This window comes from Tenrec ecaudatus, chromosome 16 (assembly GCF_050624435.1).
Source record: "Tenrec ecaudatus isolate mTenEca1 chromosome 16, mTenEca1.hap1, whole genome shotgun sequence".
Classification (NCBI taxonomy): domain Eukaryota; kingdom Metazoa; phylum Chordata; class Mammalia; order Afrosoricida; family Tenrecidae; genus Tenrec; species Tenrec ecaudatus.
The window spans coordinates 17,619,608-17,641,072 of NC_134545.1; the positions used below are offsets into that span (position 1 = coordinate 17,619,608).

At 55.3% G+C, this 21,465-nt stretch overlaps 1 protein-coding gene across 4 annotated transcripts in view; it reads left to right on the forward strand.

Moving 5' to 3' along the window:
• SSH1 (slingshot protein phosphatase 1) overlaps nt 1-11,436 on the forward strand; it is a 59,727-nt gene extending 48,291 nt beyond the window's left edge. For 3 of the 4 annotated variants that reach the window (XM_075534443.1, XM_075534445.1, XM_075534446.1), the window contains 3 exons: nt 711-911; nt 2,540-3,017; nt 5,779-11,436. In XM_075534443.1, coding sequence (XP_075390558.1) covers nt 711-911; nt 2,540-3,017; nt 5,779-6,957 — 1,858 coding nt within the window. In that variant the 3' untranslated portion in view covers nt 6,958-11,436. The remainder of the gene's footprint in view (nt 1-710; nt 912-2,539; nt 3,018-5,778) is intronic. The other variant, XM_075534444.1, reaches the window with a different exon arrangement.
• Nucleotides 11,437-21,465: the final 10,029 nt, after the last annotated feature.

Here is a 21,465-nt window from a genome sequence, read left to right on the forward strand (position 1 = left end):
CTGAGCTGGGTGCCGCCCTGCCCTGCCCCTGCCCTGTGGGTACCTCACTATCCCAAGAGCCCTGCAGCTCTCAGTCCCGGGGTCCTGTTTCCTGATAGTGGCTCAGTCACTGTCTCAGGCTGAGCCAGGTCTCCTGGATCTACCCCTGCTTGGCAGCATCCTCAGCAGGCTCTTTGGAAGCTTCCTGCCTCGGAAACCCACCGGGCCAGTTCTACCCAAGGCAGCAGGGTCTCTGGGAGGCGGAGCCAGCTGGGAGGCAGTGCGTCTGGTGGTTCGGTTTCCTCTGTCCCTAAAGGCAGCCCTCCTCTCAGCACGCTCCCTGAGCCCCCTGGCTGGGAAAGCCCAGGTGTGTATTGCTTTCCTTCGGTACAGGATTGATTTTTTCAGCCCCTCTCGAAGGCAGGCGGATGCCCAAGCCCCAGGGGTGTGTGGGCCATAAGAGAATATCAGGATGTAACCTACACATACTGGGTCGGGACCTTGTTGCCTTAGTGATCTAGTAAGGAGCAGGGCTGTGAACCGCAAGGTCAGCCGTTCGAACCCACCAGCCGCTCCAAGATGCGGCTGTCTGCTGCCGTAAAGGTGGACAGCCTCGGAGACCCAAAAGAGTGGTCTCCCCTGTCCCTACAGGGTCTCAGCGTCTACACAAGCAGCAAGTTTAGTTGTTGAGTTTCTTTCTTTTTTCTCTCACCCCCTCCCCATCACCACAGGAGGAACCACTCCAAGTGCCTGGTCCACTGCAAAATGGGGGTGAGCCGGTCGGCGTCCACCGTCATCGCGTACGCCATGAAGGAATTTGGCTGGTCCCTGGAGAAAGCGTACAACTACGTGAAGCAGAAGCGCAGCATCGCGCGGCCCAATGCCGGGTTCATGCGGCAGCTGTCCGAGTACGAAGGCATCTTGGACGCAAGGTGGGTGGGCGGGCGCCTGTCTGCCTTCCCTCCCCCCCCCCCCCCCGCAGCACCATGCTGGAGGGGGCGCGCTTCCCCAGGGGTCCTGTCTGGGTTCTGCTGGCCACAGGCACCCAGCCTGGTGGCTTCTGGATGAGGAGGGCGTCTGAGTTCTCGCCCCAGGCCGGACTTGGGGGGCAGAGGCTGTGCGTGTGTGTCCCCGTTCTCCTGCATCTGCCACAAGGCAGGTCTCCTGTGCTGGCTTCTTGGCTACACACCAGCCACCTTGGCCCCCCGGGGGGCCTATGCACAGCTCCCCCTCACCTCACTGCCTCTCCTGCAGGCGCCTCACTGTACAGCCCTCTGGACCCCACTCTTTCTGCAGAGAAGGCAGCACGCCGGGGGACAGAAACATGCCCCCAGCCAATGCCAAAAGCCTGTGGCCTGTGTGGCCTGCTGTCCCCAGCTGAGTCACTGCAGCTGGATTCCTGCTGGTGGACAATGGGACAGACCTACCCGGGGACACAGACAGCCTTCTGTGGGGTAGGGGAGCAAGGCTCTCTGCCTCGGGGCAGGGGACCGGATAGGACTCCACCCAGGCCCAGGGTCCCCCATGGACACTCCCGGCTTTCTGGCCCAGATCAAGTCACTCTACCCTGCCCCACCCTCACCCCGCTCCCTTCCCGTTCCATCTGTGCTGCAGAACCCCACCCCCCCCTAATTGCCCGCCAGACGTTGGTGTTACTCCTGGAAGTGGGTTACTTATTTTATGCTAAGCCTGTCTGTCTGTCTTACTCGGTCTCTCTCTCTCTCTCTAGCTTTATATCTCAGCAGTGTCAGCATCAGCTCAATGGCAGTGAGTTTGGGTTTTTCGAGTTTCACCCAGTCTAGAAGGTTAGGATTGAAAACGGACCCTTGCTTTCTGGAGCCTAAACAAGGATTTTCCGTTCCCTGGGTTCGCCCAAGCATCTCCGTGCATCACATGTGACTGAGTAGCTGTTAACCGTGAGTGCGGATGTTAGGCTTTGCTTACAGAACGGAGATCAAACTCTGTGCCATCGAGCCGATGCCGACTCAGAGCAGCCCCGTTGGACAGGCTAGAACTTCCCTGTGGCTTTCCGAGACTGTCGCTCTTAATGGGGAGCCGTGTGACAAGGGCCCCGGTGATTTCCCTGGTGCTGCGGGATTGAAACACCGCTGAATGGGACTCCTGTGTTCTCGAAGTTCTGGCGGCTGGAAGCCCAGGCCGACTCAGTCCTGTGGGTGCCCTTGTCTAGGGGCCTCACATCATGGCCACTCGTGTGTGTGTGTGTGTGTGTGTGTGTGTGTGTGTGTGTCCGCCCGTCCAAACTGTCTTGTAACTCAAAAGTGATCCCTTTGAGAGAAACCCCTACTCAGGGGTGAAGGAATTAAGAACACAGGCTTTATTTCAGAGCAGGGGTGCACCTGTGGATGTTTTTTGGGGGGTGGGGTGGGGTAAGGGCCAGCCCTGCATGCCCCACACCTGTTTCTGTAAGACAAGAGGAGAGGGCCTTTGCCTGCAGGAGCCACAGGTCCTGCCCCTGGCATCCACCCAGCCTCAGACGGCCCACACCTTGCCTGCCAGCCACCAAGCCACCCACTCACCCTCCTCCGCTTTCTCCCCACAGCAAACAGCGGCATAATAAGCTGTGGCGGCAGCAGACGGGGAGCAGCCTCCAGCAGGCTGCGGGAGACCCCATGGGCCCTGGAGACTCCTTGCCAGAGGCCCTGGACAGCTCCCTGGATGCCCGGCTGCCAGGCCCGGACACAGTGGCTGCCTGCTGCTTCCGGCGGCTCTCGGACCCCCTCCTGCAGCCCCCCGGCAGTAAGACGGGCAGCTCAGTCCACCTGGACGAGCTGGAGAGGGACATCCTGCTGGAGGAGACCGCTCAGCTCCTGGAAGGCTCCGGACTCTACCCGAAGGACACAAAGAAGAAACCGGAGTGTGGGGACCCCCTGCCCCCGGAGGAGGAGATGGAAAAGGGCGAGGAGGGCCTAGCGGCAGGGAGGTGGGGGCAGCCCTGCCGCCGGCCCAACACTAGCCCGCTGGACAGGGAAAACCTCAACAACAACAACAGCAAGCGGGGCTGCCCGGAGGACTTCGAGGTAGGCACACACACATCCCCTGCATGGCCCGCCCAGCCTGCTCCCTGCAGCCTTTCGGAGAGCGAGGGCTGCAGGCTGACGGAACATGGCATCACTAACCCTGGGGGACGGCTCTGCGCTCTTCCCCCAGCCGCCTCCCCTACTGCGGGCAGCACTGCCAACTCCTTCTTTGTTAGGACGCCTATTGCTATTAGGTGCCCTGAGGTTGGTTCTGTCCTCTAGCGACCCCTGTGCCCAACAAGACAAAGCACAACTCCCAGGCGGCCCTGCTCTTACTGTTGCAGCCACTGTGCCAACCCATCTGGTCTTGGGTCTTCCGCTTTCTCAGTGCCCCTCAAGCCTGGTGCCCCCACCCCAAGTACGTGAGACAGGGTCCCTCCATCCTCGCTTGTAAGGAGCATTCTGGCTGGAATCCTTCACAGGGAGAGACAGCTGTGAAACCCCTTCGCCCAGGACAGGAGTCAAGCTGGCTAAGAGGTGGCATGGGGGGAGAGGCTTGCTTTTCCAGGTAGAACTTGACCGAGTGAACGACTTGATTTGTCTAGGTCCTAGAGACACGGCACTCATCGTGACCTGTGCGTGCGTGTGTGTGTGTGTGTGTGTGTACGCCTATGAGTAAGAGAACTTATTTCGTGGGCCCACCCATGGCCCCCGAGTCTTTTCCTGCTCATAGTGACCCTCTGCAGGGCTGCTGAGGCTCTCCATCCTTACTGGAACAGACCAACCCGACGCTGACCTGGTAGTGCCACCAGGGCCTCCAGATGTTTGTAAGCAGCACAACAGATGCAGGCAGTGCCTGGCTCTGGGGCCAACGAGCGGGCTGCGTGGTGGACTCGTCTGGGAAAACCCACAGTTCTGCTCTGCCCTGTAGGGCCGGTGGCACCAACTCGATGGCAGTGGGTTTTGCTGTTTCTTTGGAGGGGGCTCAAGGCCCCCCTTCTTCCTGCTGATGTCCCTGGTGTCCCATAGAGCCCTGCCAACACAGTGGTCCCGCACTCGGCTGCTCCCCGAGAGCGTCGGGACCCCTGTTCCTGGCAGAAGCTTTGGTTAGAACGTCAGAGAACGTTCTGGGTTGAGATGCCTCCACCCAGGGCTGAGTTAGTGACTACACACTGGGCCGCTAACCCCAAGGTCAGCAACTCGAAACCGTCAGCCACTCCTCGGAAGAAAGATGAGGCTTTCAAGAGTTTTAAAATCAAAAGAAACTCACTCAGCAGAGTTGAGGCCGGCTCATCGGGCCCCACAGTGCAGGGTAAAACCGCCCCGTGAGTTTATGGGAACAGAAAGCCTCATATCTCTCTCCCTTGCAGCATCTGGTGGCTTCTAACTGCTGACCTTTCGGATCGTAGCCCAGCCTGTAACCGGTATACCACCAGAGGCTCCTTGTCAAGAGTGAGGGTCTCGGAAGCCCACCGGGCAGTTCTGTGCCCTCTGGGGCCACCGTGAGTCAGAATTGAATCGGTGGCAGTAGGTTTGGCGTTTCCCCAGGGCTTCAGGCACTGGCTCAGGACAGAGGTCGCATGAGTGGACTCCGAGCTGGCACTTCCAGTCCCACTGAAGAGCTCACTTTCCAAAGATGCTTTTCATGGTACACCCTGCTCTCCCTCTGCCCCCCCCCCCCCCCCCGCTCCAGAGGTCTCCGCAGCCTCCTGAACTAAGCTTGACTCCCCCAGGTCCCCCAGGGCTGGGCCAGGCTGGCCTTCTTGCCACACAGGCTAGTGTTTGTCTCTAGATAGCCCGCTGGCATCACCCATGTCCCTTGGCAGGGAGACAGTGTGGAGAGAAACCTAGGCCCCAGCCCTCTGCTGGCAAGGCTTCACTTTGGACCAGCCTAGGAATCTTACAACTAAACACCTCGGAGAAAGTTGGCTCCCTAACCCTAACCTGTGAGGGACCTGCTGGGCCTGGCGGCCTGTCCACAGGGCGAGGTGGAGAGGGGAGGATGCACATCCATCATGTCTCGTAGAACCCTGCCAGCACAGTGGTCCAGCACTCGGCTGCTAACCGAGAGGTTGGCGGTTCGAACCCACCGGCCCCTCTGAGAAAAAGACTTGAGCGGTCAGCTTCAGTGAGGGTGGCAGCTGGCCTTGGGGACCTGGGCTCGTTCCACTCTGCCGTGTAGGCACCCGACGGCACATAGCGCCACCCAGAAACTGGGGAGGTTTCCCCTCAGAAGCTCCAAGGGAGCGGATCCCCTTGGGTGGGGTAGGAGGTGCTGCTGTCTCCCCCCCCCCCCCCACACACACACCTGTCGCAACCGTGGTCGGCCACTCGCTGTGCTGGATTCTTTCAAAGCCCCATTGACGGCCTCAGTCCTCGTTCTTGTTAAGGTCCCAACTGAATGGCGGTTCTTTGGAGGACCCTGGGTTCCTGGGAACCAGGAAAGTGTCCACTGCCCAGGCGGCAGCCTCCCCAGAGAAAGCTCTTTCCAAGAGGGAATGCAAGGCAGAAGGTGCCCGCTGAGCCAGAAACTCGCTCTGTACCTGCCGAGCCACGGGGGCGGGCTTGAGATAGATGCCCATGTTCCGGGTAAGACCAAGGCTCGGAGCAGGGCACAGAGAGCTGCTGGCTCTGGCTCTCGGGCACCTAGCTTCTGGAAAAGGCTGGACTACCCTCTCCTCTCCAGCGCAAAGCTCCATTCTCCCCAGGCCGAGCAGGTTCCTGGAGGACCTCTCTTCCCAGCCCGGGCAGGCACCCCCAGAGATGTTTTGACCTCTGGCTTCTGATGGCCCCGGTTCACGACCTTCTTGTCCCCTTGTAGCAGGACGTACTCTTCGGGATCCTGAACAAAGTGAAGCCCTCCTACAAGTCCTGTGCTGACTGCATGTACCCCACCGTCAGCGGGGCCCCCGAGGCCTTGGGGGAGCCGTGCGAGGACCCCAGCACCCCGGCCATCTGCACCCAGCCTACCTTCCTCCCCCACCTCACAACCTACCCATGCAGCAGGTCCCGGGCCATGGAGAAGCTGGCCTCGGGCCCACCCGAGACTCTTCCTCCACCAGCAAGCTCCAGGCAGCCAGACCCGGGTGGCTGCTCTCTGCCACCAGGGGCCGGCCTAGCCCCACCAGCCAGCCCTCTGGAACCTTCCAGGGTGAGCCCCAAAGTGCTGCCCAAGTCCCTCCTCCCAAGGAACCCACACTGCGATCAGCCCCCGCCCAGGAAAGACCCAAAGGCCGCCAAGGACCTGCGGCTCCTATTCAGCAAAGAGCCTGAGAAACCCCCGGCCCCCAGCTACCTGATGCAGCACCAGGAATCCCTCATGCAGCTGCAGAAGGCAGGCTTGGTCCGCAAGCACACCAAAGAGCTGGAAAGGCTGAAGGGCATGCCGGCGGACGCGGCGGCCCCCGCCCGAGACGGCGCCCCCTGCAGGCTGGAGGCCAGCATTCCCGAGGAGACCCTGGAGCTAACTCCCCTCCACGCTCCCCTGCAGGCGGGGTCCGAGGCCGGACCCCCACCGTCAGAAGGAACCCCGATCAAGAGTCCCCCTTCCTGGCTCTGCCGCCTGGACCACACCAGCCACTTCTCCAGGGACTTCCTGAAGACCATCTGCTACACGCCCACGTCCTCGTCCATGAGCTCCAACCTGACCCGGAGCTCCAGCAGCGACAGCATCCACAGCGTGCGAGGCAAGCCAGGCCTGGTGAAGCAGCGGACGCAGGAGATCGAGACCCGGCTCCGGCTGGCCGGTCTCACCGTCTCCTCCCCGCTTAAGCGCTCCCACTCGCTGGCCAAGCTCGGCAGCCTCAACTTCTCCACTGAAGACCTGGCCAGCGAGGCCGGCGGGTCCACCATTACAGACTCCCAGGGGGCCGGGCCCAGCGAGGCCACCTCCTTGTCCGAGGCCCCGCCAGCCGCCAGCCATGCCGCCACCGCCTCAACGCCATTGGGGAGACCGGCCCCAGGAAACTTGACAGGCCCCATGGGAGGGAGCAGAAGCTGACCCAGCCTGGGCTGGGAGGGACTTGCCTTCCCAAAGGCTCCTTCTCCCAGTTTCCCAGTGGGCTCTGGCCAGCCTCCCTGTACACCTTGCTTTCTCCCCAAAGACACAACGGGAGTCGTCTTCACCTGTACCCCGTCTTGCAGTAGAAAGGAGAAGAGACTGAACCAACTACCATGAAGCACAAGTTAAGAGGGGAGGTGGCCTCAGAGAGCTGGGACGGTTGGCCCACTCACCTCCAGCGGGCCCCTCTGGGAAATCATGTCCTCAACAGAGCCTGCCTGCCCTTCCGTGCCCATGGCACGTTCTGGCAGCATGTGGCACCTCGGCCGGGGCGGGACACGCCGGGCCTGGTGGAGTCGGCCCTCGCCAGAAACCCCACGGGTGGCAATATACATCCTACCTCTGTCCCTGCTGTCCTGTTTCTTTGTAAAAGACAGTAATGACCACAGCTTGCTCCAGGGAATAACGCTGTGTCCGAAAAGTTGTTTCTCCTTTCGAAAAAAAGAGAGGGTGTTTTTTCTTTCTTTTTCTTGGGACCCCAAAAAGCCTTCAAGACTTTTCACTCGACTTGTACTCAGTGCTGCCCGGCGAAGTCCGATGAAGACCGCAGACACTGGGCTTGGACCGGCTGCTGCACAGTGGCGTTGTCCTGGGGAGCCCCTTGCCCTGGTGGTGACATTACAGCTGTGTGATGTCAGGGGACCAGCCCAGGGGTCATGGTTTGGGTGTGGGCACAGTTGTCCTGTTTGTTTTTCCCTTTTAGTTGCCGTTCAGTGGGTTCTGACTGCTGGCACTCAGCGAGTGTCAGAGTAGACGTGCGGTCCCGGGGATGTCACTCCCAGAAGCCCATTCTCCAGGACTTTTCTCCCAGGAGCCTCTGGGTGGCTTCCAGCAACTGGGCTTTCACTTAGCAGCCAAGCGAGTCACCCTTTGTCCCCACCCAGGGGAATGTCCACTGGCCCCAAAGGGCCCCCGGACCCTGCTGCTACTGACCGACCGGATTGTTGTCGTTGGCTGTGGAAGGTGGCCAAGTGCCCTCCTGGATGGGTGGCTCAACCATGGCCTCCGTTCTTCATACAAGCACGCACCCTTTGACCTTGGGGAAAGGCCTCCACAGCCATCTCCAGAAGCAGGTTCTCTGAGGGCCACACACCTACAGAAAACACCTCACAGATGTTTACAGCCCCCGCCGCTGGCAGTGACAAGCTGGCTCCTGGCCCTTCTCCGGTCTTCCCTAGCACCAGGGTAGGCGCAGGAGGGGGCCCCTTGAGTGGAGAGACTCCTCCAGTCCGAGTGAGTGAATGTGAAATCGGTTAAGAGGCAGGAGGCTCGGGTAGGAAAGCAGGACGGTTTCATTCAGGGATCAGCACCCAGCCCGATGAGCTCGGAGTGATCGTTATTGTTTTTTAAAAAAATAGTATTTATTCAAAGTCAGTAACACGACAGAGATCCACCCATGTGGCACACACAGCCCAAGACCATTCCTGTTATTGGGGCGCCCCCCCCTCCACCCACCCCCATGTAGAACTGCCCCATGGGGCGGCCTCTCCTGTAAGGTCAAAGTGTCAGGTCTCCATCCAAGCGGCTGCGTGGCTTCCAACCACTGGCCTTGACCCCACCGGGGCTCCGGGAGAGCTTGGTTCCCTAGCCCCATGGGCTTGTTGCTGTCGTCGTGTGTCCGTGGCACGGTTCTCCATAATCCTCCCCCAAAGAAACCGGGCAGATACACAGGCCTTCCCTGCTCGTCAGACCAAGCTCCTGTGGGCCACAGTCTTGCCAGCGCCCACCTCCCCGACACACTCCTGCCCGGCTGTCCACCCCGCCCCCCCCTGGAGGACTGACCGCAGCCTGGGGTGAGGGACTGAGTTGCCACCTAACGTTGCTCCGAACTAGTCCTCCCAGCCCCCCAGAGCAAGGTTAGTTCATATTTCAACTAGTGGGTCGTGGGTTTTATATGGTGGTTTCGTTTGGTTTTGTTTTTGCCAATAAGCAAAAAAAACCTCTCCCGGAACTTACTCTCCCTGGCCACCTCCTTTTCCGAATAGAATTTTCCTCTTGAGGAAAGGAATATATTTCTTACCACTGTTAACGGAAATCACTTGAAAACCATGTAGTCCATTGTCCACTCAAGTCTGGAAAGCCCTCTGGGTTTTTCCGCCCGCTCTCCTCAGGCAACAAAAGCACATTCTCTTAGGAAACCGCAAGCTCAGTACGTTTTGCCAATTTAAGTTTCACGTGGTAGGTAAATTTATTTTTTTTCCTCCCGGAAGGGGTGGGGCATCTTAAAACCTTTTTTAAAGTTGTTTTTTTTCTTTTTGTCAGTGACAAGCTATTGTTGATTTCCCACCATATTTCTGCTGTCGGAGAGAGTGGTGTGTTTCCACCCACTCTTTTGAAAACCCTCGTTTTCCTCGTGCAGTTAAAGGGCAAGACAGACAAGCACCCAGCTCCTCCTCTTCAGAGCAAAACGAGCTGATCACTGATCAGAGCAAAGCCAAAAGCCTTGTCTCGGCCCCAGAACCCCTCCGGGGTAAAGAGATGGCAAGCGGCTACTTCAGATGTCACGGGAACAAGACCAGAAAGACATCTGGCCCTGTCCGTCCCCTGTGGCATTGTCCTCGTCAGGTTTGCTGAGTAGAAGGGGGCACCCGGCCATGAGAGGAAAAACCACACCACCACCCCCTCCCACCCAATCACGATCCACAGGGCCAGCCTCAATTCCTTCGAGTTCCTCCGTCTTCTAGGAAAGTCACTGGTTCCATGAACAACTTACTAGCAATACCGAGCCGCCGCCGCCTCCTCGTTCCTCCATGGTCTCAGGGCAGAGGTCCAGGCCAGCTGCATGGCGCGTGCAGAGTGGGCGCCTGCATGCTCCAGGACACCCCAGTCATACTTGACCCCCTTGGAGAGCAAGAATGCTGTAGCACCACCTCACACCCGCACACTGGTCCCCTCACAAGCCTGCTCCCTGGCCGCCACCACCAGGGACCATTTCTCCCCATGGGCACCACCAACTACGGTCAAGATCCCACCTGCCACCTCACCTGCCTCCTATTGGCCGGAGATTCAGGGTACCAGAATGCATTCTGTCCACCCTGCTCTTGGGCTCATGGCCCAAACACCCCACTGGAGGCAGTCACCTCAGCCCTGGTAGGGGCGAACATCTGGAGAGCCACAGTCAAGTCACCTGTGCCTCTCTCCCATTCCAAACAGGTGGTGGTGGAGCCCTGCTGGGCTGGCTTTTGTTTTTAATCTGTTTGCAGCTTAATGAAGCGTACAAATTCACTCTGCCATATTGAAGACCCAGAACTTGAATCCAACGGTCATGGGTGTCATTTTGTTCCTCCACACGGAACTGCCGAGCAAGGGAAGCCTGTGGAAGGACGGGAGCCACCGCTGTGCAGTAGAGCCCAGCGGGGGGGGTGACCGCCGAGGCTGGGTTTTGCAGCCCGTGTGGCACCTCTGGCTTTGGTCATGCTCCCCGGCTCCCTCTGGCCGGACCTCCCGTTCCCCACCGGGCCTGGCTGTGCGAAAAGATCACTGCTGCTTCCCTGCCCTTCCCTTCCCTGCACCGTAATTTTTGTTTTACAATTGAGTGCCTTAATCATAGTTTACAAATACTATGTATTTATGTGAAACCGTTAGCCGTTCTTTGGGTGATTGGGTCCTTGGGCTCGTCGGTGACAGTTGACTGTTGGGGCCCGAGCAGGCCCTCTTTATGTGGGTTAGCCCTGCCACGCTCTGTTATCTTGGGTGTTCATCTGAGGACTCGCAGGCATCTAAGGGTCGGGCGCCACCAGAAGTCACCCTGGTTGTCCCCTCGGGCAAGGACATGGCACATGTAACCATTGGGAGAACCTGACCTTGTGATCAAGTCAGCTGAGGAGTGGTGAGGTCCGGACCCTCTCCCATTGTCCCCAGTACTCTGTTAGCAGTAATGTCACTGTCCCCTGGTGATGTCACCTTGATTTCAACTCCCTGCAGCCCCAGGGTGACCTTAAGGCTTTCAGGGCTATGACCTTGGAGAAGCAGAGCTCCAGACCTGCCCTCACCCTCACCCCAACAGATGCCTCCGGGTGGGTGTGAACCACCAACCTTTCAGCTAGTAGCCCATGCTTAACCATGTGCACCACCCAGGGACGTGGCTGCCACCCCGGCTACCCTGTTTCCAATGCTCTGTTGGTGCCCTGGGGTCTCTTGCAACAAAATGCCCCCCACCCTGGCCTTGGAGCCCCTCAAGAAACGGTCTTCAGTTTCCAGAAGCTGCCGGTAGCTTCCAGCAGGTGGCGTTAAACAGTATCAGTGAGTTTTTATTTTAATCTTAACTGTTTTTTTTATTATTCTGTATTTAAAAGGCAGTATCTTTTGTACTGTGAATTTGCAGTAGAAGATGCATAATGCACTTTTTATTTTTACTTGTGTTGGTGTGTATTGTACATCGTCCGTGTGCTTCTCGTGATGAAAATAAACTTTTTCTTTACAAATGCCTGACGCCTATGTGGGCTTTCCTGACCCTTGCCAGAGAGTGTCTGATTCTACAGCAGCAGCAGCAACATGGGTATTTATCGAGCACCTACTCTGTGTTCGGGCCCAGGCTATAAGACCTAGCCACCTAGGCCAGACGGAGCAGCAAAGGGAGGAAATGTCAGTTCCTCCTAAAAAAGGTCCTTTTCCTTCCTGATTTTTCCCCGAAAGAAGAGCAGGCCCCCTTGTCATTTGTAGACCCCATGTTACCAAGATGGGCTTGGAAGTGGACTGTGACTTAGAGAACCAATAAACCTCACCCCCATGCACACTGCATGGAGAGGGGGGACCACGGGGTCTGGTTAACGTGAACTGCCAAGGTGGGAGAGAGACCAGGCTGGCTACTCCATAAAAAGTCCCAGTCTCAAACCCACAGGGGCAGTTCTACCCTGTCCTCTAGGGTCCCTAGGAGTCATAGTGGAATTGATGCCACAAGTTTGGTGATGGTTTGGGGGGACGGGGGTGTTCGTGGCAGGACTCCTACCCAGGAAGCGAGCACAGGCTGTCCAGTACCTGTGTTGGCCCCACTTGGGTCATCAGCCCCTGGTGGCCCCTCTCCACCCATCCCCCATGGTGCTCCATCGTGGAGGACTCATGGGCTCACTAACTGCCTTTGTCTGACGGGGCCATGGCCGTGGTGGTGTCGCGGTTTGCACGTGGGGCTGCTATGGCAGAGACAGCTGTTCAAAAGCACCAGGCTCTCCGCAGGAGAAGGACGGGACTTTCTACCCCACTAATGAGTGAGCACACTGATAGTTAAATCACGGCGGCAAGGTGGGGGCAGTTGCCTTTGCCTGAGCGAGAGACGTCATCACATCTCCCGAAAATCCCAATAAAGGAGAACACGGTCCCAACCAAGCCATCCGGGAAGCCTGGAGACTAGGAGCATAGAGCCTTAGGAACACCTCCAGTGGGGCCCAGGAGGCACTTGGTCACATTCATCTCTGCCTGGGGACTGGAGTTAACCCGAACACAAGCTCATTACTTGACAATAGGGATCATAATGGCCAGACCAGATGACTCACCTGCCGACTGGCACATTTCAGCCCTAGACGAATCTGTCCGTGATGCTAATTTTATGGTTATTGGGGAACGGTCATGGTTCAGGGCACTTCCCTTGGTGATAATGACCCGATCAGTCCCCTTTGATTTGGGTATAGGGGCCCAGCCACCGTGTGTTTCTGATCCAGTCTGGGGTTCCGATGACCAAATTCAGAAACCACTGAAGGACAGTCATAAAGCAAAGGAGTCGGCAGACTTTCCTTGTAACCATCGCATTCCGCTGGCGCTTGCACACAGCCCGCACGGCACGCTCGCAGTATGGGTGTTCCCCAAACACATGGGATACTCCTGTGTTGACTCAGAAGGCTCTGGGTGGACTTTCAGCAGCATAGCAACTCCCCGTAGGGTTTGGGTGTGATCCCAGGTCCCAGCTACAGAGGGTGTGGCTGGCAGGTCTGCTCACAGACGCACGTCCTGCCTCCAATTCTGACTCAGAGTCAAGAGCTGGGTTCCAAGATTTCTCCCACAGAGGAGCTGTTGGTTTCGAACTGCTGACTTTGTGGTGAACAGCCCGACGCAGAACCCTGGACTCCACCAGCGTCACTGGTCTGCTCCATTCCCATGGTGGGGAACTCTTAGGCTAGCTACATGTGAGAGCTCCTCCTGCCCCCCACCCCGCCCCCCAGTTCCAGGATGGCAGGATTCGGGAGGGTGCATGGAATTCAATCCAGGTTCACTTCATTGCAGACAAGCTCTTCTTTTTTTTTTTTACATTTTATTAGGGGCTCATACAACTCATCACAATCCATACATATACATACATCAATTGTATAAAGCACATCCATACATTCCCCGCCCCAATCATTTTCAAAGCATTTGCTCTCCACTTAAGCCCTTTGCATCAGGTCCTCTTTTTTTTTCCCTCCCTCCCTGCTCCCCCCTCCCTCATGAGCCCTTGATAATTTATAGATTGTTATTTTGTCATATCTTGCCCTATCCGGAGTCTCCCTTCCCCCCCTTCTCTGTCGTCCGTCTCCCAGGGAGGAGGTCACATGTGGGTCCTTGTAATCAGTTCCCCCTTTCCAACCCACTCACCCTCCACTCTCCCAGCATCGCCCCTCAAACCCCTGGTCCTGAAGGTATCGTCCACCCTGGATTCCCTGTGCCTCCAGCTCCCATATGCACCAGTGTACAACCTCTGCCCTATCCAGTCCTACAAGGTAGAATTTGGATCATGGTAGTTGGGGACAAGCTCTTCTTAAAGGAGATGTTGATTGAAGACAACTGAAGCCAAGCCACCATGCACAAGGTGAGCCCTGCCCAAAGACAACCCTTACCCCCTACCTCTGCACCTTCCCAGGAGGAGACAAAACAGTGTGGACCCTCAGTGCAGCCAGCGGGCCTGTGTCTTAAGGAGCCACACCAATTCGCAACTGGATGATACTGGGCGTTCCCATTTTACAGTTGAACAAACAGGGCCCAAGACTAAGCAGGTGCCCAAGGTTACAGCTCAGTAGTGGCAAAGCCAGATCAGGCCTCCGGCCTCAGGCAAAACCAACTCCACCCAGAAGTAGAAAGAAGCCGGCTGAAGAGACTCCTGTATTCTCCACAAGAAACTCCACCCACCCACCGAGGACCAGGAGGAAGCCTTAAGCAGACTGACCCACTTCCTGCTCCAAAGACTGGATCAGCCCCCCTCACCCCCACCCCAAATCACCCCCACCCCGCATCCTAAAGTAGACTTGTGAAGACACGAGGAACTATGACAAGAAAGAAGAAAAGAAAAACAAGTTCAAAAAAGAAAAACAAGTTCTAAAATTGATTGTGGTGATAAGCACACAACTCGCTTTAACATGTTTAAACCATTGACTTGCATGCTAAGTGAAATTATGTACCAATAAAACGGTTGGTTAACACACACTAAAAAGAGCCAAATCCGGAGGACACAAAGGGGCCCTCGCGGCTGCAGAGAAGAGGAGCCAGGAGCTGAGTGCCTTTGGAACTCAGGGCTCCTGTGCTGAGAACCTCCTAGACCCAGGAGCTAGGGAGAGCAGAAACACTGTCCTGGACAGAGAGGAAAAACCAGGAGCTGGGCTTCCCTGCCTTCTGAGTCAGAGCTTTAAGACCCTTTGGGCAGGGAGCATGCTGATCACGGGGCTCATTTATCACAGAAGTGGAGCACCTTATAAGGCCAGCCTAGAGCAGGGCAGAAGCCAAAGCCAGGAGGAGTTGACGTGCAGAGAGAAGGGCAGGCTTGCTTGCCCGACCCAGAAGAGCTCAGGGAGCTCTTCTGCCCTGCAGAAAGGAGGGGTGTGGCGCCTGCAGGCTCCGCCTTCATACTTCCTGATCCTGAGCTGTATTCCAGTCACTTGGTTAATGAACCACCTCACCAAGAGCTCCACCCGCCTTTGCAGAGAGTGCACTGGGGATGAAGATTAGGTCCAGAATGGGTCCAAAGGTGGCGAAAGGAGGTGGGACCACCTCTTGGGAGTCAGCTTGGTATTGATCTTGAGCCTCTCCCCTCCCTCTGAAGGTAGGCAGGGAGTGGGGTGACATCGGTTCTTGCAGTGTCTGCCTAGCTGGGTGTCTCTGCTCTTCTTGTAAGGGCACCCGTCATATTGGAAGAGGACCCCACCCTACTCCAGGGTGACGAACCTCACTGACTGCAGAGATGCTATTTCCAAAGGTCACCTTCCCTGGCTCCCGGCATACACGAGCCTATCAGATCAGCCCCTCGCAGCTCAGACTCTGGGATGGCAAGCAGCTTCTCTCTCCTGCCCCCCACTTCCTTGGCATCTCTGAAGGAGCGGAGGGAACTTAGGACAAGTTCTCTTTTTAAAATCGTTTTATTAGGGGCTCATACAACTCTTATCACAATCCATACACACATCAATTGTGTCAAGCACATCTGTACATTCATTGCCCTCATCATTCTCAAAACATTTGCTCTCCACTTAAGCCCCTGGCATCAGCTTCTCATTTTTCCCCTCCCTCCCCACTACCACCTCCCTCATGAACCCTTGATAATTTATAAATTATTATCTTGTCATATCTTGCCCTGTCCGATGTCTCCCTTCACCCACTTTTTTGTTGTTTGTCCCCCAGGGAGGAGGTCACATGTAGATCCTTTTAATCAGTTCCTCCTTTCCAACCCACTCTCCCTCTACCCTCCCAGTATCGCCACTCACACCACTGGTCCTGAAGGTTATCATCCGCCCTGGATTCCCTGTGTTTCCAGTTCCTATCTGTACCAGTGTACACCCTCTTGTCCAGCCAGACTTGCAAGATAGAACTCTGATCATGATAGTGGGGGTTGGATTAAGCATTTAGGAACTAGAGGAAAGTTGTCTTTTTCATCGTTGCTACATTGCACCCTGTCTGCCTCATCTCCTCCCCGAGACCCTTCTGTAAGGGGATGTCCAGTGGACTACAAATGGACTTTGAGTCTCCACTCCACACTCCCTCCCTCCCCCCTCATTCGCTATGATAAGATTTTTTTGTTCTGATGATGCCTGATACCTGATCCCTTTGACACCTTGTGATCGCACTGGCTGGTGTGCTTCTTCCATGTTGGCTTTGTTGCTTCTGAGCTAGATGGCCGCTTGTTTATCTTCAAGCCTTTAAGACCCCAGACGCTATATATTTTGATAGCCGGGCACCGTCAACTTTCTTCACCACATTTGCTTATTCACCCACTTTGTCTTCAGTGGTTGTGTTAGGAAGGTGAGCATCATAGAGTGCCAATTTAATAGAAGAAAGTATTCTTGCATTGAGGGAGTACTTGAGTGGAGACCCAATGTCCATCTGCTACTTTAATACTAAACCTATAAATATATGCACATAGATCTATTTCCCCATCCTCATATACAAATATATTTGCATATGTACATATCTTTATCTAGACCTCTATAAATGTCCTTTGCCTCCCAGCTCTTTCCTCTATTTCCCTGACTTTCCTCCTGTCCCACTATCATGCTCAGTCCCCACCAGGGTTTCAGCAGTTCCTTTTTGTTACATTATCCTTGATTATGCCCAACCAGGCCTCCCACACCCACCTCACCACCAATCACTTGTTCCCTTGTCCTTGGGTTTGTTAACACCACTTTCTCTCCCTCCCCCCCCAACTGTTGGTCCCCTTGTTTTCACCTCAGGATTGTTCATCCAGCTTATCTTATTTAGACAGTCTTGCGGAGATAATAACATACACAAAAAGAAGACAGAGCAAAACCAAGCAACAAAAGAAAACAAAACAAGGAAAAAAAGCTTGTAGTTAGTTCAAGGATTGTTTGTTTGGCCTTTAGGAGTGTTTTCCGTCCAGTCTGTTGGGGCACTCAGCCCTGACCCCAAAGTCCACCTTCAGCATTCCCTGGGGACCTCGCCGCTCTGTTTCCTTGCTGTTCTGTTGTACCCCCTTAGTGTTTTGCCTCCGGTGTTGTCCCCTGCAGGGCTATGGGTCAGTGAGGGGCGTCATGTCTCATAGTGGGACCGGCCATGCGGTCCTCTCTGTGGACTGGATGCTCTAATTGGGAACATCATCCTCACTGCCTGGTGGGCCAGGATGCGCTCCACTCTCTCCTCCTCCCCCTTCATCTACTCCCGTGTCCTCTGATCAGATATGTCCCTCTCCCAGAGCTGCAGATTCAATGCCGTCTTTTGAAATAAATTATTCTGGGGGAGGGGCAGGTAGGCCGAGCTCTCTTGCGAAAGAAGAACTCCACTGGGTTTTGCATGCGGGCCTTCCGTGTCTCTGCCGCTGACCCTGCAGAGAAGGGCAATGGGGCAGCCCGCCTTCCCTAGAGACAAGCACCATTTGTCCTCCACGCCCTGGGCCCTTTAAGCCGCCTCACAACAAGCCTTCTGGGAGAAGTGCGTGGGCTTGCCCCTACCACCCACGTCCATCCAGAGGTACATCCTGTTCTGGCGTTGCCATAGCAAAACCAAACATCTGCCACAACAGACTGGCGAGGCTGCCGGCTGGACCCGCTGGGCACAGGGAGCCTGGGCTGGAGAGGGATAGTCGACTACCTAGAAGGCCTCCCTGAATCCCCCTCTCACACTTCCACACACACCGTGCACACGCTCCATCCGGGAACCAAGTTGTACTTCCCATGTATTCCCAGAAATCCCGAGGGGAGAAGATCCCCAGAGCACAGTGAGCCTGCATCCTCAGGCAGTCTCCTCCTAGCCTCCCTCCCAGCCGGGCTCACGGGGCTGCCCTGGTCCCTGAGCCCCCCCCCCCCCCCTCCCGCCTCGTCCCCAAAGGGACTCCACTCCCTGGCTGCCAGCACGCAGTGTGGTTTGTCCTGGCTGGAAGATAAAGTAGTGACCGTGTAACTAACAAACGGAGCCCTGGCAGCATCGTGGTTGAAGGTACTGGTTGACCCCATTTGCTGAATTAAGTCCACCTGGGTGATGTGCTAGGCCCAGGCCTATTGGGGCTGCCCAGGTGTTCTGCCCACCTGACTTGGGGCCCGAATTTAAGCATGCCCAGTTCGGAGGTCACCTGAATCCTTCCCAACCTCCTTTGTGGGGGCCTTGACAGGCAGGGGAGGGACAACTCCCTGTCCTTGCCTCTAGCCATCTAACACTACTATCAGGATACTGTCTTACTCATCTGCCTGCCTTATCTAGTGCCACCATAAAGAAATACCACAGTAGGGGGCTTTAGAGGACAAGAATTTATTGTTGCCATTGATTGGAGGAGGAGGAGGAGGACTCTAGGGGTGGGTCCTTCCTGATCAGCAACAGCCTCTGGTGTTGTGGGCCATTCCTTGGGGGCTGCCGGCTCTTCATTAGCCTCTGTCTGTGTGGATCGACCCTGTTCTTTTTATAGGACACCAAAAGGGAGGACTTCTGTTCAGGGACCGCCCCCTGCTTTGGTTTGGTACCATGAGTATAGCCAAAAGCCACTGTCACCCAGGCCCTTCCGACTCACAGCGTTCTCAGCGGACAGAGTGGAAGCGCCCCATGGGGATCTGAGACTAACTCTTTACAGGAGTAGAAAGCCCCGTCTAGTCTCCCTTGGAATGGCCCGGGGGTTCAAACTGCTGCCCTTGAAGTTAGCAGCCCAACGAGTAACCACTATGCCACCAGGGCTCCAAGCTTTAAATTAAGATGACGGTGATTACTATGCTGGGAACCAATTTACTCATTTATTTCCCACACCGCCCCCCCAAAAAAATGATTGACGAGATGGCTCATTGATCAATTTCTCAGGATTAACATTCTCCTGAGGAGCAGCCGCTTGGTCCGCACCAATGACCTTTGGGTTGGCAGCTTGAACACTTAACCATGGTGCCAGTAAGATAAGCCAACAAACAAACAAAAACACTGGCATTGAGTCACTTCTGAATCATCGCAAACCTGATCCATGGTTTCTGAGCTTGCTCTATGTGAGCAGACGGCTTCCTCGTTCTCCTAAGAAGTGGCTGGTGGTTTTGAGCCAATGACCTTGTAGTCAGCAGCCCAATGTCTCACCCACAGCACCACGAAGGCTCTTTCCCCAGTAAGAGAGTGATGTCTTATTTATCCCCGTTTCAGAGATGAGTAAGCCAAGGCTCAAAGTGGTGCAGCAGTTTGCCCGCTATCACACAGGGCACCGATTTCTAATTGCACAAGGGCTGTGTCCAGGCAGGCGGAACCTGGAATTGAACCCAGTCCCTCAGGCTCTGACTTCGTACTCCAAACCACCCCTCCTTTCTGGGCAACAGGAGGAAAGCACACTGGTGTGCAGGTGGGGAGAATTACCCAGAGGGCGTAGGATGCTGCTGACGTGGGTGGGGCTCTTTTCTAATTTACAATGAGTTCCTCCTGCATCTCATTTCCAGACATGGCATCTTCTGTCTTTGCAGTAATGGAAGTTCAAACCAATCTCCCTGCCATCGCGTCAATCCTGATTCATGGCAACCCTACCGGACAGGTTAGAACGGTCCCTGAGGCTTTCCGAAACGGACTCTTGAAAGGAGTGGAAAGCCTCATCTTGCTCTCTTGTAGTGGCTGGTGGTTTTGAACTGCCGACCTCAAGGTTAGTAGCCCAACTTGTAACCCACTATGCTACCAGAGTGCAGCAACTATGTATTATGCTTTTACTATGTGTCTGACCTTTCTAAGTGCTATAAAGGTGCTCATTCAATTTTGCAATGAGACAAACCAAACCATACTGACTGCCATCGAGTCAAGGCTGACTTAGCGATCCTGTAGGGCAGCAACTGCCCCTTGAGTTTCCGAGATGATCATCATTTATGGTAATAGAAAGGCCCATCTATCTCCCACAGTGTGCAGGGCGGTTTCAAACTGCTAACCTTGCACATGGAAATCCAACCTGGAACCACTGTGACGTGTAACCAGGGCTCCCCCACAGTGAAAGGCGTGCCCTATGTTCTCCCTTTTTTTAAGTTGGGGAAGTTGAGGCACAGAGCATGGAGGTGACTTACTGCAGCTCACGCGGCAAGTCTTCGGCAGCGAGGGAAGTCAAAACAGAGACCTCTGTTGGTTTCCACCTTCTGCACCAGCCACACTGCTGTCTCATCGTTAAAACTGTAGCGGGAAAGTGAAACATGAAAAAGAGAGCTGGCGAGGATGTGGAGAAACAGACAATTGATGAGGAGGACTTGTTGGTGGGATTGGAAAATGGTGAAGGACGGTTCGGTGGGGCCTCAGGACACTAGACGTAGAACGACCGCGAAAAGCGAACACATTAAAAATAACAAACTCATTGCCATCACATTGATCCCAACGCCTAGTAACGCTGTGGGTCAGAGTAGAACTGCCCATCAGATCTGTAAGGCAGATGGCCACATCTTCCCATGGAGTGGTCTGTGAGTTCATGTAACCCCAGCACCACCGGGGGTGCGGCAATTCCACTCCTAGGTCTGTACCCCAGAGAACTGCAAGCAGGAACACAAAGGACAACCATGTGCGGATGTTCACAGGCGCACGATTCATAGCCGCCCAAGGGAAACTACCCACCTGCCCACCAACAGATGGACAGAGGAACACAATAGGATCCATGCAGACCAAACCACAACCAAACTCACTGCCCTGCCACTGAATTGATGCTGACTCATAGCAGCCCTATAAGACAGGGTCCAACTGGCCCTGTGGGTTTCTGAGACCATAACTCTTTATGGAAGTAGAAAGCCCTGTCTTTCTCCCGCTGAGTGGCTGGTGGTTTCTTTTTTTAAATGATTTTATTGGGGGCGTGTACAATTCGTATCACAATCCATACATCCATCCATTGTGTCAAGAACATATGTACATTTGTTGCCATCATCATTCTCAAAACATTTGCTTTCTACTCGAGCCTTTGGTATCAGCTCCTCATTTTTCCTCTCCCTGTACCCCACCCCCGATGAACCCTTGATAATTTATAAATTATTATTTTGTCATGTCTTACACTGTCTGACATGTCCCTTCACCCACTTTTCTGTTGTTCGTCCCTCAGGGAGGAGGTTATATGTAGATTCTTGTAATCAGTTCCTCCTTTCTATCTCACCTTCCCGCCACTCTCCCTATATGGCCACTCTCACCACTGGTCCTGAAGGGATCTTCCACCCTGAATTCCCTGTATTTCCAGTTCCTATCTGTACCAGTGTGCATCCTCTGGTCTAGCCAGATTTGTAAGGTAGGATTGGGATCATGATAGTGTGGGGGGAGGGGAAGCATTTAAGCATTAAGAAAGTTATATGTTTCCTCGTTGCTACCCTGCACCCTGACTGGCTCATCTCTTCCCCACAACCCTTCAGTAAGGGTGTGATATTTTCACTTGCCTCATATGCATGCGAAAGCTGGACATTGAATGCGGGAGAGCGAAGAAGAATTGATGCATTTAATTTATGGTGCTGGCAAAGAATGTTGTCAGTAGCCCGGACTGCAGAAATACAGTCGGAATGCTCCTGAGAGGCAAGGATGGCCTGACTTCGTCTCACGCACTCTGGACAGGTGATCAGGAGAGACCAGCCCCTGGAGAAGGACATCGTGCTT